This window comes from Catharus ustulatus, chromosome 1 (genome assembly GCF_009819885.2).
Source record: "Catharus ustulatus isolate bCatUst1 chromosome 1, bCatUst1.pri.v2, whole genome shotgun sequence".
Taxonomy (NCBI): Eukaryota; Metazoa; Chordata; class Aves; order Passeriformes; family Turdidae; genus Catharus; species Catharus ustulatus.
The window spans coordinates 61610144-61627212 of NC_046221.1; the positions used below are offsets into that span (position 1 = coordinate 61610144).

The 17069-nt window shown below is 40.7% G+C and overlaps 1 protein-coding gene across 4 annotated transcripts in view; it reads right to left on the reverse strand.

Annotated features, from left to right (window-relative positions):
* Window positions 1-17069, reverse strand: part of KCNG2 (potassium voltage-gated channel modifier subfamily G member 2) — a 53866-nt gene that overhangs the window by 16473 nt on the left and 20324 nt on the right. For 3 of the 4 annotated variants that reach the window (XM_033073747.2, XM_033073738.2, XM_033073764.2), the window contains exon 2: window positions 6184-7007. In XM_033073747.2, the coding sequence (XP_032929638.1) occupies window positions 6184-6939 (756 nt within the window). In that variant the 5' untranslated portion in view covers window positions 6940-7007. Of the gene's footprint in view, window positions 1-6183; window positions 7008-11334; window positions 11355-17069 lie in introns of those variants that run through there. The other variant, XM_033073755.2, reaches the window with a different exon arrangement.

The window sequence follows — 17069 nt, forward strand, 5'->3', positions numbered from 1 at the left end:
AAGGACATGTGAATGTTAAACTGAATATGAATCTCACGCACGCGCCTGCAGGAACTTCCTTGTGCACAACGTAGAAAATGCAGGTGACCATTGCTACTGAGTCATTTGGTCTTTCCCTGGCCTCCAGCCAACTGTGGCCTGAGGAGTCTGGAGCAGACACAAAATGCAAATTAGCAATATAGGGTGCAAGTACAGTAGATCAGTTCAGATGCCAAAACTGATGATATTGTTACAGCTTATGATTTTTGCATTTCAACAGCAGAGCTGAGAGTGGTATAACAAATTCTCAGATGATCCTCAGGGAAATTAGTTAGCCCAATTCCCCAAGATTCTTTTTATAAAAAGTCACCCTCAGTGCCTATACACTATAAATAGTTTTCTATAACACCAGCAGGGAGATATTTTTTTAAATACGTGCTTTTTGTTGACTGTGCTGCAATTTCTAGAACAGTTTATTCCACAACGAAAGCAAAAGCACAAGCTGCAATTTTATTAGCACCTTCATTCATGAAAACAAAGCATCTATGCATCACATGTGGCTCTAAGTTAAAATTAAGGTCTCGGTATCACACGTAGAATAACAAGTGAACAGTCAGAAAGAGATAAAGTCATAAAAATGAGCTCTGTAGTAATTCCAGAGTCTCAAGTAGAGTGCCATCTTAGGATAGCAAGCACCACTGGACTTTGTCCAGCATGTCTGTATCTCTCTTGCACTGAGGAGCCCAGCACTGGACAACTGGACAAGTTTTCAGTCAATCTCACTGTCTGCTCATCCAGTCTCTAACAGAACAGCTTGTCTATGAAAAGCTATTGAGAATCATTATACAAGACTCTCTCAACCTTGTCTGAGATTACTTTTGTGTGTACCTTTGCGAAATGAAACCTTTAGTCACAAGATTGTTTAAAATGCACATTCACAATTTACCTATTCCCCATCCTCAGCATTATGGAAGTTGAAGCACAGTGTGTAAATTGAGCTTAGAAGGTTAAATAGTTTTTGCTTCTTTACGAGCTATTATTAACTTCATTATTTATAAGTCTCTTTGTTGTAATGTTCTTCAGCTGAAGGTTATTGAACTGTAACTTCCTATCACAGCATCTTTAATTAGTCTGGCTTTTCCCAACAGGTTACGAAACACGGTGAAGAATGGACTCTCTGATCTGCTTCTCCTGTTTTGCACTGTGCTGCTACAAATGACTGAGCTCAGGGGTCTCAGGCCTAGAAATGCTTTTTTGGATCAGGACAGAATGTTTGATATTATTCTCTAAGTTCCACCTTTTCTTCTGTGACAACAAAGGCTGCTGTCTAATAGAAAAGAGAAGATTTGTCTTCAGATAGAAATGTTTGACATTTCTGTTTTCACCAAGAAAAGAAAGGAAGAGTCTAGTATGACGACCATCTGTCTTCCAGCTGAATCTCTCTGAATGTCTTTTGGTTTAGCTCTTCCTATGTATTTTAAAGCTTTTGCTGTAATGTATCCCCGACTGGTTTAAGACTTCTCTGATGTATTAGCTGTTTTCTTTGAGTCACTCAATGCCTGCCATTTGTTTAGAGAGGTGAGAAGTCCACTTAAAGGTAGCATATGCCTAAAATGCCTTGAGGATACTCTGTGCCTCTGGCTATTTTTATGTCTTTGAGATGACTTTGTGGTGGTCTTGAAAGAGCTTGGTGCCTGAGGGCTTCTGCTATGATTTTGTCTCAGCAGATTTCGCCTTTAGAGGAGACTTTTCACCATTAAATCTTGAATTGAAACCTCCCGTTCTGGAAATTTTTAAATAAAAAGTTTATCAGTCTTGTTACTTCACATGGAAGAACCTGAGTGCCTTCACATGTTTGCTTTCTTTACATACTCGAAGTGTTCCTTTCCTGAAATTTCCAGGAGTTATTATACATATTACTGGATTAGTGGATTTTATTTGATTTAATTGGTAAATAAAAACGAAATGACAAAAAAAATTTGACTAAATACATATCCTACTTTGTTAAGTGAAAAGTAATTCGGGATCTGATTCTGTTAACTCTACTGACAACTGTGCGGTATCTGAAATACACCATACTACTTCCAAAAGAGAGTAATACTCCAGGTGAATCAAGGTGACCTTTAGTTGTGGGAACCCAGGACATCCCTCTGAATGGCTTGGATGGTTTGAGATCCTGGCAGGGGGCTCAGAAGCCTTGGCACAGAGCCCAAGACCCCTGTGCCTTTGATTTTAGCCCCTGGGAAAAATTACCACCTTTGCATGAAAGGTCACACTTTGCATTACAAGTCACAAAAAATAAGTAGAGTATAAGTTAGTTTATCAAAAGGTTGAAAAGTAGAATTTTAAGATTTTTTAGAATAGGGGTCTAGGGTCAAGATGGAGGAACCTGGGCATGTTCTGTTCTTCTTTCTCCTTCTTCCTAGCATCCATCCTTTAGGTGATGTTGGCATATTTAGATTGGTTTAGAGTAGAACTAGACTGTACAATGTAAGTGATAGGTATTGGAAGATAATTGTAAATAATGTTTCCAGTATAAAAAGATGATACCGCCCTGAAAGCAGGCAGTGTGCCTGGAACTGACCTGCTGAGAGGACCTCAGCTAGTCAGGGAAAGAACTTTTAGATTAGATAAAATAAACAACTTCTGGAAACCACAGAAGACATCTCCAGACTCTTTCTCTGGTGCTTGGGTTGGAACACAGAGACTCTAAAACATACACAGGTGATTGTCTCAATCTCCTGAGCACCACTGACCATATTTAGTAAGAACAAGTATCTACAGTACAGGGGAGCGTGAGCCTTCCCACTCTTGTTAAACCACCAGGGATTGGTACCTTCACCAGAACACCTGGAGCAGCTATAAAGTTAACAAAATATATGATTGAATCTTCTGCTCTATTTTAAAAGAGATAGGCAGGCACCTAAAATAATTTCCTCACCCACCTGGCAATTACTTCTAACTTTTAAGGTCCCACACTTAGATCTTGTGTGAGGTCGTTTACAACTCTGCAGGACATCACTGGATGTAACAGCTGGTCCATTCAGATGGCATTAAAGGATCAGGGTATGGAAAACTGCTCCTCAGCATGATTTTTTTCATGACTGGCTTCTCTGTCTTTCCCTGAAGCAATAACAGGACAGATAGATGGCACATACAGTTTTTGTTTTGTGCAGTAATGCCAGCTCAAGGAAAAGGCCACTGTTTGCTAGCCAGAGCACCTCTGACAGCCCTGACATGGAACCATAACAACAGCAATGCCAAAAACAGAAAGCCCGGAAAACGTGCACACTGAGTATGATGTACCTTTGAAATAGTATTTACTACTGATTTGTTCCTTAGTCAGGAGGGATGCACATCCTTTTTCTGCTTGTTAGGAGACTGCAAAGCCAGACCAAAGAGCTATCCCTGGGCACAAATTTTAATCTAAATACTGGGGATACAGCTCAGGATGATTACCATGAATTTGAATTCACATGAGCTCTCTTGTCTCCACACCTGTTACTTGCAGAGCTGCCTTGGCTTGCTAAGCCACACAGGGAGTACACGAAGGGAGTCTGCAGCCACGGTCCCAGTCTCTACAGGTGATTCCAAGTGGGCAGATGCCTATTCCTTGCCTGCCAGAAGTGATCCTTCACCAGTCCCCTGTGCAGGAGAGCTACCTTTGTCTCAAACAAAATAACCATTTCCAGTCTGTTAGAGACCTTCTCCGTGCAAAGTGCAGAACGAAGATTATTTGCAGGAGCTCTGTGCTTTTAGAATTTAAGGGCACAGAAGAATGTTGGATAATTTATTCTGATCTTCTCAGTAAGAATTCCACCTTTGTAACTTGATCTGCAATTGATGCTTTTCTTTTGACTGAAGTAGAGTCTGTTTAGCTGAGGGCTAAACAAAAGGGTAGTGAGTTTTAAAGTGAAAATATCTAGAAGCACAAAATCCACTAATTCTCTTCCTAGTCTATCCTAGTAATGAATCACCTTGGTATTAAACAGTGGCATATAGTTTCCCATATGAATTTATGAGGATTCAGCTTTTATCCATACATTATCCCCCTGCTTAATTTAAAGGTCTTTTAGATGATACAGTTCTTCTACCCTCATAAAAAACCCACTTATGTGCCTAATCCACTCACCTTCCTTCCAATAATTTAAGTCAACTGAAATGTTCGAGTTTCTTATTGTACGGGATTTTCTCCAGGTGTCTAAGATTTACAGGTTTTTAGCCCTCTTCCAAATGTTCAAAACACCATAAAAATATGAATGTGAGAATTGACTGCAGTGTTACAGTGTCAGTCTCACCAATACCACATGCAGGCACAAAAAATCTTCTAGCTTCTTTTTAATACTCTCCAGCTTAGGTATTCAAGGATGGCAATAACCCTTCTAACTTTATGCTGCAATATGAATTTATGATTGCTTGTACCCTAAATATTATTTAGAGCCTCATTTTGGGAACCAGAGTCCTTACTTTCACATGAGCTAACCTGCATTCATCTTTATTGCAAAATTTTGAATTTGACTATGAAAATGTGCTCCTTCTAATGGTTCCAGATTACCAAGAAACCCAGGTTTCTCTCATATGCTTGCTCTATCCTCATTATTATCCTGCTCCACCTACAAAACATTATTAGCCTAATATTATGAGTCCCTATTTATGTTCAGACCATTACTAAAAACATAAGGTTCCTAACCTCTCATAATTCTTAAAGCAATTCTTTATCTCTCACTTAAACCTGTGAACAAGTAAACACTAAATTCATCTCAGTTTTCGACAGTAAAATATCCCTTCTGCTTGGAATTCAGGATACTGGAGACCTGATGGTTAATTACAGTAAAAGGTATGTGTTTTGGAAATATCTTAAAAAACATTATTAGGACAACGCAGTGTTAACTAGTACCCAGTACTACCACCCTCAAATTTTAAATCAGAAAAAGCCCTTAAAATCAAGATCTGATAATAAATAATGTATCAGTCAACATAACCAAATGTTTTATCTTTTTTCCTGGCTGCTCCTGAATGAATCTGATTCCAAACCCAACTACTCAGCTGAGATGCAACCTGAGCAGAATTGGTAAGCAAAGAATGAACGGTACACAGGGTGCCCAGGCAGGTGCAGGGGTCTCTCTGAAGCAGTTGGCTCCATTTTCCATCAGCTTGCATTTTACTATCAACAGCAGATGCGTCCAAGTTCGGGGATGATCACCCTGTTTTCTGCTCATGGCAGTGGGGCACAAGCCATCCAGCCCCTGGGTGACAGCTCATGGGAAGAGCTGCTTCTAGGAGAGCTCAGCCTTCAGCTGAGGCAGCACATCATGGGCTGGGCTGGAGTACCGTCTTAGTAGCTGAAGTTCACAACCACATTGGATGACCACGGGGCTGGGAAATAAGCCCAAACATTTAGTGCCAAGCTTGGACTTGGGTAAAACTAGAGATGGCATGAATTCTTCAAAATGTCCTCACCCCCAACTCGTCAGGTTGCATTTCAGCACATATGTGAAGAAAATGTCAGTGTCCTCCTCTACCATTTTTCAGATGAGCTCTTACTAGCCTACATACATTTAATCCTAGAGAAGTGAACTGCTTGCACAAAAAAGGGACTAAACCCTTAGGAAATTTGATGAACTAAAGAATAAACAAAATATCTGTTAAGACTTGATTTTCAAGGGCATGAATCATCCACAGCTTACACTTGAGAATACTAAGCAGGTCTGAAAATTGGGACAATTGCTCTGTTTCTGCTGTTAAGTTGCTGGCCTTTACATCACCCTATAGCATCAAAATACTTTAGATGTGGTTTTTACACTGGCGCACTGAGAGTTCATTCAAATTGTTAAAGAACCTTTAGGGAAAATTGATCTCTTAGCTCTAAGTCTAGCCTTAAAACATTAAGCCACAAGAGAGGCTGGATTTTATCCCCAGAGTAGCTAGTTTGTCATCTGGTTAGACATGTCAGAAAACAAATCTGGTGGGTAAGGCAATCTGCTGGTGTGAACTTGCTAAGCTGGGTTGGCAGGGCAGAGTTTGGCCCAATCTTGTCTCAGTTTTAAGTGACATAATGCTTTCTGTGCTCTACCCAGCCAGCCCTCCACATCATGTGTACTGAACACAATACCTGCATATCTGCTGAAGTGATTTTGCCTGTCACCTTTCCTGAGAAGACAACAATGCAAAACATGCTCTACCCCAAAGAAAAGCTGCACTTACCCGATCCTCTTCTTCTCTGACATCTGGCATGGTGCTGATGCAGAGGCTGACAGCAGTGATGGCAACAAAAGAAATTGAAATACAAGCAAAGATCTTTCCTGGGATCCCTGAGTGGGGGTTCTCTACCATGTCCCTGAGTTTTCTCATGCACAAACTCAGTCGGCTGTTGTCCTGGAAGGCACATTGAGTGGCTTCATTAAAAACCATCTCCCTTTCAAACAGCCTGGCCTCAGCTGCCTCTTCCTCTTTCTGTCGCAGTCTCTTTTTACAGCACCACTCCAGGTGGTCCTCTTCTATCCCCCAGTAGACAAGCTCCTCCTGGAATGAAAGAGCGCACATCTCCCTGAGAAGCCTCAGCTTCCCAGCTGTCAGGAATGTCATGATCGTTCTGAAGGCACTAGGATTACGGTCAAAAAAAAATTCATTGCAGCTAACATCATAATCATCGCAAATGTCCATGATCTCATCATAATTGTTGCAAGATTTTAGCTTCCCAAGCCTGGTCAAGGGGCAGTTCTCCAACGTGGTCCAGGGAATTTTGTACTTAATACCACCTACGTTGATGATCACAAACCTGGACCGGTCATCCAAGTGGGCTAAGCAGCACAAGTCCTCTCCAGGATGCAGAAGTTTGGCCTTTTTGTAGAATAATCCTTTCTTGGTTTGTACTTCACACAGGTTTTCCAAGTTGTTGAAGGAGTGGGAGCTGAACTCAGGATCTGCATTCCCAGTGAGGAGTGCCATTTCGCGGCACATTTGTTGAGTCCATAGGGAGGGTGAGTCTACTCAAACAAAAGCATCTGGAGCTTGACCAGAAAATCTATCTGTAAAACAGAATTTTAAAATTACAAGAAAAGTGGGGCACTCTTAAATGATAACAATCCTATCTGCTTCCTCCCAAGAAACTCTTCTCTATGGCATTCCTTTCCTCCCCATTATTTTAGGACTATCTTTGCTTGATAGTCACTTGGGGAAAGAACTTATGCTACAATCAGGTCAGAAGCCATGCTGTTACTTCTAGAGGGTTTAGTGATTGAATGGAAACAAAAGTAGTGTATTACCATTTTTAGAAATTTCTAGAGGTTCAAGATATATCCTGGATATCAATGCATACAAGAAGAAAAATCTAGTCATTTGGATAAATGGCAATTTACAGTTCAGCAACTTAACAAAAAACTTAGTTGCAAATGGTTTTTCAATTATTTTGGCCCATCTACATTACGTCCCTATTACAAAAAGCTATGGGGTGAAGATAGAATGGATATTTACAGTACAGTCAGAACTGTGATGGCAGAAATGTGGGTAATTCCCAACCTAAATTCATTGAACCTAGGTAACAATAGCAATGAATATGTGGGAGCTGAGGGCATGCTGGGTCTGAGCTCAAATCAGAGCTTGCCTGGGAGCCTGGAACTGCTGGAAGCTCTGCTGTGGGCTTGGCTGCAGTTGTGGACAGGGTTCCAAGCAGCCTGTCAGCAGCTCTGAAACAGGAGATCAAACTTCAGAATGAAGCTGAGCTGGAAGTGACCTGTTTGTCGTTCTGACTTCTGGATAGCACAGAACCCAACCGGTCACATTTAGAAGGAACTATGTATAACTCCAGGATTTAATTTGTGCCTCCTGCTTGTCCCTGCTTTACCATACCACAATCAAAATTGCTTCCTTACTTTCTCTAAAGCTTATCACATGCATTCTTCAAAGCTGTCTCTCTAAAGCAATAGTGGGATGTCTTGAAATGCTACCATATAATGGCATTTGTGAATCACCCAAAACTTCCGGAATTGCTCAAATATGAAGTAGGAAACAAGAAGTCAGTGTAGGATGACTGGGTCTCAACACAAAGACCCAGGCTGGGAGTGGATGCAGTGATGGAGAACAATTTTAAGCAGAGGATGGAGAAAACGAGAGGCAGTAACTCCATAATTTATAAGCAATGTTCTCCAATTCCCTCTGAATCTCATGCCTTAACCGGGAGAGAACAACAAACACATGGGTGCTAGGAAAAACTGGAGAGCATATACATTCACATTCCCAGAGGACCAAGTTCCTTTATCTTTAATCAGCTCACCAACTCTTAGCTCATTAGACTTATTCAAAATGATCTCTGACAGAGATCTGGTGAATACTTTTAGTCACAGCCCTGAATCACCCTCCAAACGTTCTCACCAACCACTCTCAAACAACACTGCAGTAAAGTAGTACTTTTGCTTCAACATTTCTATGAGGATCCACTCCCTGAATTTCAGAACAACACTTACATCAGATATTTGTAAAAAAGCCAGAGAATGGCTGCTTTATGTGCAAAAAGCTACAGTCACCTAAAGCTACTTTTCAGCACTGTGAAAATTTCAGAAGAGCAAACGATGCCAAAATCTCTCCGATTTAACTTCGGGGAAGAGAAATAATTGTTTAAACATCCGTTTCTACAGGGTAACATGAGCACAGAAGAGCTCCTTCATCTGGCTAAGGGCCAGTAAAGGGCAACACGCACTCTGAGGAATGGGTGCTTTTGCAGCACAGGCTTGAGTGCAGCTGGGATTGCAAATACCATTACTGTCACAGCGAGAGCGCACTGTCAGCACAGCATATGCTTTAAGGATTTGGTCTCTTGTTGCTTTCCCTTGGTAAGATAAAATATTCACTGTCACTACTGAGGGCTCTGTGCTTTTGTTTTCATGCCTCACTTGTTCCACAAATCAACATACTAAAAGGAGTTTACATTGTTTTGACATCAAGGCCAGGATTTTTTTATTCCTCTCCCCCTGTGTAGCATAAAGGGGCCAGATACATTTCACAGAACTGCTTTGAATCTAATCTTACATGCACTTCTTCTTCCTTCTAAGCAGCAGCTAACTCAGTGTGAAAATCTGTAAGCATGTTCTTTGCTACAAAATCACTAATTACAGAGGGTTATTAATCTTTTATTTTGTGGATATAAAATGATGTTGCTTAAATCCAAAGCTTAAGAATGCAGATTGATTTTATTTTTTTTAATCGTTAGTGGATAAATAGAAAGTGAGAGAGAAGTAGCTACAAATTAAAGCTGCCTGTGATTGAACAGGTTGACTCTGGACAGTGGACACCAGACGCTGGAGTTCAGTAACTAAAATGAATTTTCTGACATCACAGTTCAACATTCCAGAATTTATAATAGCTGGCAGCATTTGTTTTGGAAATCTCATATTCAATCTCAGATTAAAAGATAAGCATGTGAAGACAGTTGTATTTATTATTCTCTTTGGCACTTCCACCCTGTGAATTGACTGCCCAAGACTCAGATGCCAGTGGAACAGTTTGTGGTGCCATTTTAACTGTCCTATAGAAAACCAAAATACTGTGGGCTCCCAATTTGACATCTCTCCTGAGAAGTAAAACAAGCCTGGAAGGTCTGCTTCTGATCTTATGTGCATGGAATGTATCATGACTGTCAATAAATATTAAAGGGTGTTTCAAAATTATGTAGGTCTTAAAATACTCTCTGCATGCCAGGGTTATCTAATGTATGCACATGCCTGCAGTAAAGCATCCCATTGAAGATTAACATTAAAAGCCAATACTTCCAGAAATGATACTACATTATCATCCAGTTGGCATTTCTACTATTTAATCTGACACATGGGTGCATGAAAGACTATTAAAACACAGTCTGGAATAAGCTGCCCATCACAGGGATGAAGGACAGAATTTGACTCTATATTTGTTGCTCATAATTTTGAATTGCTGTGGGAGAAATGCTGTATGAATATTTCAGTTTGAGGATCATATACAGGGTGGGTCACACATTGTGGGCATTCTTTTTTTTTTGTTTGTAAGTATAGTCAAATAGTTTTTATTCACTAAGAAGTACTTTCTTTGGCCATCAGTGTACGTGTTTATGTCTACACACATACACAAGTTCAGCCACATTTTGTCAGCAGCAGACAACTGAGATCTTCACACTACAGGTATTTCTCATCAAAAAATTTAGTTTCAATAAATGTCAGAACCACATGACTGCCTCATATTCTTCTTTTTGTTTAATTATTTCCTCAGTAGTAGAGAGGGTTATTTCTCTGCTTACTGCTTTTTCACTTTGCCTGCTCCCAGAACTGCTCTTCACACAAATACTCCTCATTATCCTGTCCTATCAGTATCTCTGCATCTAAGTCACATGTGATTCTGCCTGTGACTCCCCTGCCTCAAGTTGCCTTGGATAAGAATGAAAAATGGGGCAAAGTCATTCCTACCAAGATGCTGAGCAGTCTGGCAATGAGAGCTTGACAACAGCGATGAAAGGGAGGTAGCGGTGGAGCAAAGAGTGCAGGGTGCCATGGCAGGAGAGACCTTGTGGAGAAGGGTGGCCAAACAAATGAGGGTACAGGTACAGGAAAGTGTCATGGGCAGAGAGCTCATACCTCTTCATAGAAACCAGCCCAACCAGGTGGCTCTGGAGGGCCTGTACACTAAAGCAGGCAGCCGGGGGGGGAACAGGAAGAATTCAGAGGCCTTTGTGCAGTTGCACAGAAGAAAAATGTTACTCTGAGGGTGGTCAAACCCTGAAAGAGAATACTGAGAGGTGGTGGAGGCTCTATCCTTGGGCATATTCAAAACCTATCTGGACACAGTCCCAAGAACCAGTTCTAGCCAATGCCACTTTGAGCAGTGGTAGATAAATCAAAGGAACTCTGGAGGTCCCTGTCTACTTGAACTCCCTGATTTTGGGAATAGTCTCTTTTTTAACTGCTGATGTAAATGACGAAATATTGAAAGTTTACATCTGTGCTACAGCAGCAAGAGGAAGCTGTGAGACCTTTTAGTAATTAATGTTTTAAGATTTCCTTTGTGAAATGAAGCACCTTTTGACAGAGAACAGGCAATTGTGTTGTGATTCAAAGCCACAAACACGAAACATATATTAGGGTGACAACAATTTTTCTCTCAATTCCAATGAGAGTTGAGTCAGTGAATCTGTCCTGCAGTGCTCAGCCATTTCTAGTCAGGGATGTGCTGAAATCTGGCATTGCTGCCTGGGACCAGAGCAGTTCCCAATTCTTACTGTGATGTGATTTATAAATCACAGCACACACAATCACTTTAACACTAAACCTTACACATGCAATTGACCATACATTCAGTGATATTACAGCTAATAGTGTGGGCAAAAAAGCTTACGAGATCCAGGTTACTCTTGTGCTTATTACAATCCAGTAGAACTTGGGGTCCCGATAACGAGTCCTTGCCAGTCACTGTGGAAATATGGAGAAGAGAGCACCTGCTCACGAGGCTTACAAAATGCAAAAAGAGAAGGGGTGCGAGAAATACATATATTTTAAAAAGACCCAAAACAAACCCCAACAAAACAAAACTGAAAAGGGGACTGGGAGATATGGTAAGACATGCAGCTTAGCCTGGAAGGCAGACTCTATGGGATTTGGGGAATTAGCTTCTGAGTTTGTCTACACTGAGCATGATTATGGCTCCCTACATACTCATTATTACAGAATCATAGAATTATTTACATTGGAAAAGACCCGTAGGGGATCCCTGAGTCCAACCATTGCCCTGATATTGCCAAGTCCACCACTAAACCACATCCCAACCACATCTACTTTTCAAAGTGCCACATCAGGTCTTTTAAATACCTCCAGGAATGACGACTCACACACTCCCCTGGGCAGCCTGTTCCAATGTCTGACCACCTTATCAGTGAAGAAATGCTTCCTAATATCCAATCTAAACCTTCCCTGGCACAACTTGAGGCTGTTTCCTCCTCTTCTGTCTCTTGGTACTTGGGAGAAGAGACTGAACCCACACCTCACTACACTCCCCTTTCAGGGGAACTGCAACTTGGACACAGCCAAATTTTACTTATTTCTTATCAGTAAACTTTAACATCCCTAACCTCCTACGCCTCTGCTTAGGGAAGGCAATAGCTCAAGAAGTTGAGAAGGTACTAGATATTTGAACAGCCCTTCATTTTGTCTGTTTCTCCATCAGAGTAACAGGAAGCAGGGACACCGCCTTACACACCTAGCTGAGATGTCCCCATTAACAGAAAGAAGGATTTCTTGTACAGGTATGGAGCACAGCAGCTAAGATAGTCTTCTCCAGACAGTGTTTGGAGGCCTTGAGGAGGTGCTGCATTAGTCAGTCCAAGAAGCGCAGGAGACTCACGCTGTAATGAAGGCTGCAAAATTCAGCGTGTGAAGCTGGACATTGCTGCATACTCTGGGATTACATTTTCCTTAATATTTTCATCAATGCAGTGGGAGAAAAAAGCAATAATTTTCTTCTCTGAACATCCCTCATCACATCTAGGCCACACTACATAATTAGCTGAAACAATTCAATTTGTTAAATGGAAAAATTAACTTGACTCAACATTAATTATTCTGACATACGCCCATAGCTATTTGTCTCCATTAGACAGATTATGAGTTATCTTGTGTCACTGCACTTGCCAGAGTTCTGTAGTGAAAGTATGAACATTGTGACATCTTTAAGAAATCAGGGATTTGGTTCATCTACCCACGTGAAGGTATGGGATCCTTTTACCTGTATCTTCACAGCTACACCAAATCTGATTCTGCACTTCCACAAGCTTTCGGTGCCCATTTATCTTTGTACCCTAAATGGCATCGAACTATTATTTCTGTGAAGCTATTTGCACACTTCAGTTGCACAGCAGACAAAGGCAGACATACTAGGTAAAATACAGACAGGGGAATCACAGTTTGTTTTTGCATTCTACCCAGAATTACAGAATTCTGTTCAGGTTAGCAAGCCTCAAGATTTCACAAAGATCCTAGACATGTATTTCACTCAAACAGAACTATAAATAAAAAACGAGCAGAGACTACAAGGATTAGGCAGAAAAGTTTTCCCCCACAGAATTATTACTACTTAAAATAAAACAGAGCATCATGTTCAAACCATGCTTTATTTTTTTAGGTGAATTAACCTTCAGTTGGTTACCAGAAAAACAGATTTGTAAAATGTGCTTTCATCCTCAGTTCATATTTCCTGAAAACTGAACAGACTCCAAATATGCACCAAGTGGATGATGTGCTAAAAGGAAGGGACTTCAGAGCAGAGCTGTACCTCCCAGACTCTTGTGATTAGATTGGACATGGAGATTTGTCTGATGCAGTTCCTGTTAACTGCAAGCTTGGATAAAGTATACAGTGTCAAGAGCCTAAAATTAAAATGTGTTCTGTCTGCACTTGCTTAGTCAGAGATTGAGCCCTGTGAACAAGGTACCTTTGACCCTTACTGGCAACGACTAGATGGTGAAGTTTTTATTCTTCCATGAATCACACACAAGTTTATTTTAGGAGTCTTACTGATTAATCCTGTTAGTATCCTGTTTAATCAGCCATTCTGATAAGGTAATATGAGTTGGTTGCCAATCTGAAATATTTCTTTCCCTGTTCTTAGATTGCTGTATTTCATAATAAATAAATCATAAAAATCCAGTCTTTAAAGTATTTGCTCCAGTCATGATTACATAGTCACAGCTGGCCTAAGATGCAATGTGAATAGCACTATCAAATACAAAAGTGACAGACTGTGTAGTATTTTAAAACAGCATTGTTTATCCTTCTCACCCAGGAAATGAAACAGATTGTCTCATTTCTGTTGCCAAAATTTGGGAAGCACAAAATCACAGAATTATCAGTCAAGCGTTCAACTTGGTCTGCAGATCACTGTGGGGGGAGGAAAATACAATTTTTAGCATGAGTTCTTCTCCTAACACTGATCTTTTCTTTCTGATCCATCCTACCAGTTTTTGCAATTCTATACTTAGCAGCTTCCCACCCACATGATTAATATCCTTGATTTCATACAGAATATACCAACTGGATTTCTGACTAGAAATAAGAAGTTTTGACTGTGTGATGCCACTCCTGGCCCAGTTGCACATTCAGAAGTTCATGAAGATTTGCTGGGGCATTTTTCCCAGTAACTGTACCTGTCCTTGCATCTCTTTCAGGGCCATTCACAGGTGTGTACAAATGGTTGTTGTAGATACATACGATTGAAGAGAAAACAGCCTCAAATTGTGCCAGAAGAAGCTTAGACTGCATATTATGAAAAATTTCTTCACTGGAAGACTTATCAAGCATTGGGACAGGGTGCAGAGGGAAGTGGTTGAATCAACATCCCTGGAGATGCTGCAGACACAGCACCCAGGACACAGTTTAGTGGTGAACTTGGCACTGCCAGGTTAGCAGTGGGACTCAGTGATCCTAAGGTCTTCTCCAACCTCAATGAATAAATGCTCTTATTAGCTAACTGCTCATGGACTTCAGATGTAGATCTAGCCTTTTTTATTTCCACATTAAATCCTTTGCAGAAACGACAAATTGTATACAGATGCATCTTGCTTCTCTTGTTAGCCTGAATTAGTGAACACTGGATTTTGTGTGTTTTCATTGTTTTTTTGCAGATGATGTCCCTTGTTCTCATGTGCATTTCATAAGTCAGTTGTGCACTGACCTCAAAAATATTCCCATCTCTTCTTAAACACAATTCTGCCTCTGAATTTAACATGAATTGCAGTTAATTATTAAAATCATTGCATAGAACACCTTTTAAATTTAGACTCATTAAGATTGTATATTTAATCCATGGTTGGAGCTAACAGGAACTGGATCAAACAAAACTCCACATGCACCAGAACTATCTCAGAGAGACACTGGTTAAAGGACAGCTCCTGGCCTAAAATCTATCCACTTTAGCTCATCATTCTCTCTCTGCAAATCTGGTGTCCCCAGAGCTTGTAGTGCCTTGTTTGTCTCAATATCCCTACCCACACTCACAATGACACACATATTTTGCACAAGGATAATACAGCTGTGGTTCTAGAGCCCTTGGATGAGGTGACTCCTAAGCAGAGGGGTCCTTAACTCTGTGGCATGGTGCCCACATTGAGCATTGGGAATACTGACACACTGCTGCTTGGTGCAGCAGGAATTACCTGCCCTACCTACAATGGACAGAATTCAGGAATCTTGTCCTCCAGATGTCTTTGTAAATGAGAAGGTGTTCAAGATCTTGCTCTGTACACAGCTTGCATTTCTACAAGGAACGACCATCACTGCCTGGAGCATGAAGTTCCCAGAGCCCTTCACTTCTATTCTGTGCAATCTTTACCCAGGAACATCTACATTTTGCAGCTTTCAGTTGTGGTGAACTGGAAATACTGCAGAAGCTTGAAGTTAAGTTAAAAAATGAAAATTTGTGTTCAAATAAATAGGAAAACTAATACTATGACTAACAAAGAACCCCTAATGTATTTATACAAATTTAACACAAACTTCTGTTCCAAAATGTAAATTTCTTTACATCTTCTGTCCTGAATTCCTCCTAGACAAATGTGGTAGCAACATCAACTTTCCCAACGAAAGCTGACAGGACAAAGCCACAGCACCTGTGTAGATGCACTGATTCTTTTAGTTCCTGGAAAGGTGGGTGACAGTTTATATTTTTTCCCCTCAAACAGGTAGAGAGAGGTCTTTTGCAGTTTGGGTTTACAGATGCATTTACACATTCTTACCATGCTATTGAAGAGGATGAAAATGACCTATAATAGTCCAAGACATCTCTGCAATTTCTCTCACCAGCAACCCACTTTCCCCTCCACTGAACTGCGACTGCTGTATTCAGTAGAGAAACACAAATTCACTATACACACACTCACTTACTCAAAGGATCATCTGATAATGTTACCAGTTTTAATGTTTCATAAAGAACCAAAATAATTAGAAAACTTTCTGCTTTCTCTAATGCAATTATTTCGGTCAGCTCACAGACTGAGCATGTTAGCATTTTTAAGACCTTGTTCTCTATAAAATTTCAATGGACTTATCTACGCAACGCAGTCGGAATGAATGGATTCCACCGTGAAGGTGATGGTTTTGAAATCAGGTAAAATATGACTGATCCAGTTATGTGTAATATCTTCAGCAATCATATTGAATCCTTCATAAATCACCTCTCCCTTCAAAAACTCTGGAACAGATACAAGAGGAAGGCTGACAGGCTAATTATTCACGAATGCAATAGATGAAAACATTTCACTGATATCTTGCTGGAGAACCCTGGTAGATCAGATGTCATGCAGATACACTCTGATGTAACATTTACAGAGAACTGCTGTAGCAACAGATGTGTGAGAAGCTCAATTCTAAGACCAGCTCCCCAGTCTGGAGGTTTTTCACCCAATGAATAAGGTGAGCTCTTGGGGCAGTGAAAGCAGGCATAACATCAGGACTGACAACAATCCAGACCTTTAAAGGATGCTCAGAGTGGCTATTTATTCACTAATTGTTTATGCCGTTGGGCTAGCAAATGAACAGTTCCTGCTCTCCATGAGAAAGCTCTCCTTTGTTCAGAATTCCTTCAGTTTCTGCCAGATTGCTCACCACCATTCTACTTGCAATACCAGCAAATACACAGAAACACTGGGATAAAATACCACTAAGGAATTCATTTTACAGCATCACCACTACTCATACGATTTTGTTTCTGAGCAGTTATTTTCATGCAGCAAAAGGACATGTTGTTACTCATAAGGCATACATTATTCTGCAAGTGAGGCAAACAATAAATCACTGCCAGATCCCAGTATCTCTGGCACACTCCAAAACTGCTGGTTTCTTCCCCTGTGTTGTCATGCTTTAAATCTTATTACCATCAGAAAGATGATGAGGAATTTCCAGTTACTTCAGTTCCCTGCCAGCTGGTCTTCCCCTTCCATGAGGAAGGCTCCATCAGCTGCACAGCCTGTGGTGCTCACACTAAGAACTCAGGAGGTCATTAACCCAAGGGCCTTGTTTGAGAGGTGTTTAAGTCTTCACTCCAGGCCTCATTCATGGCTGCCTCATTGGTTTTAACTTCCCCCT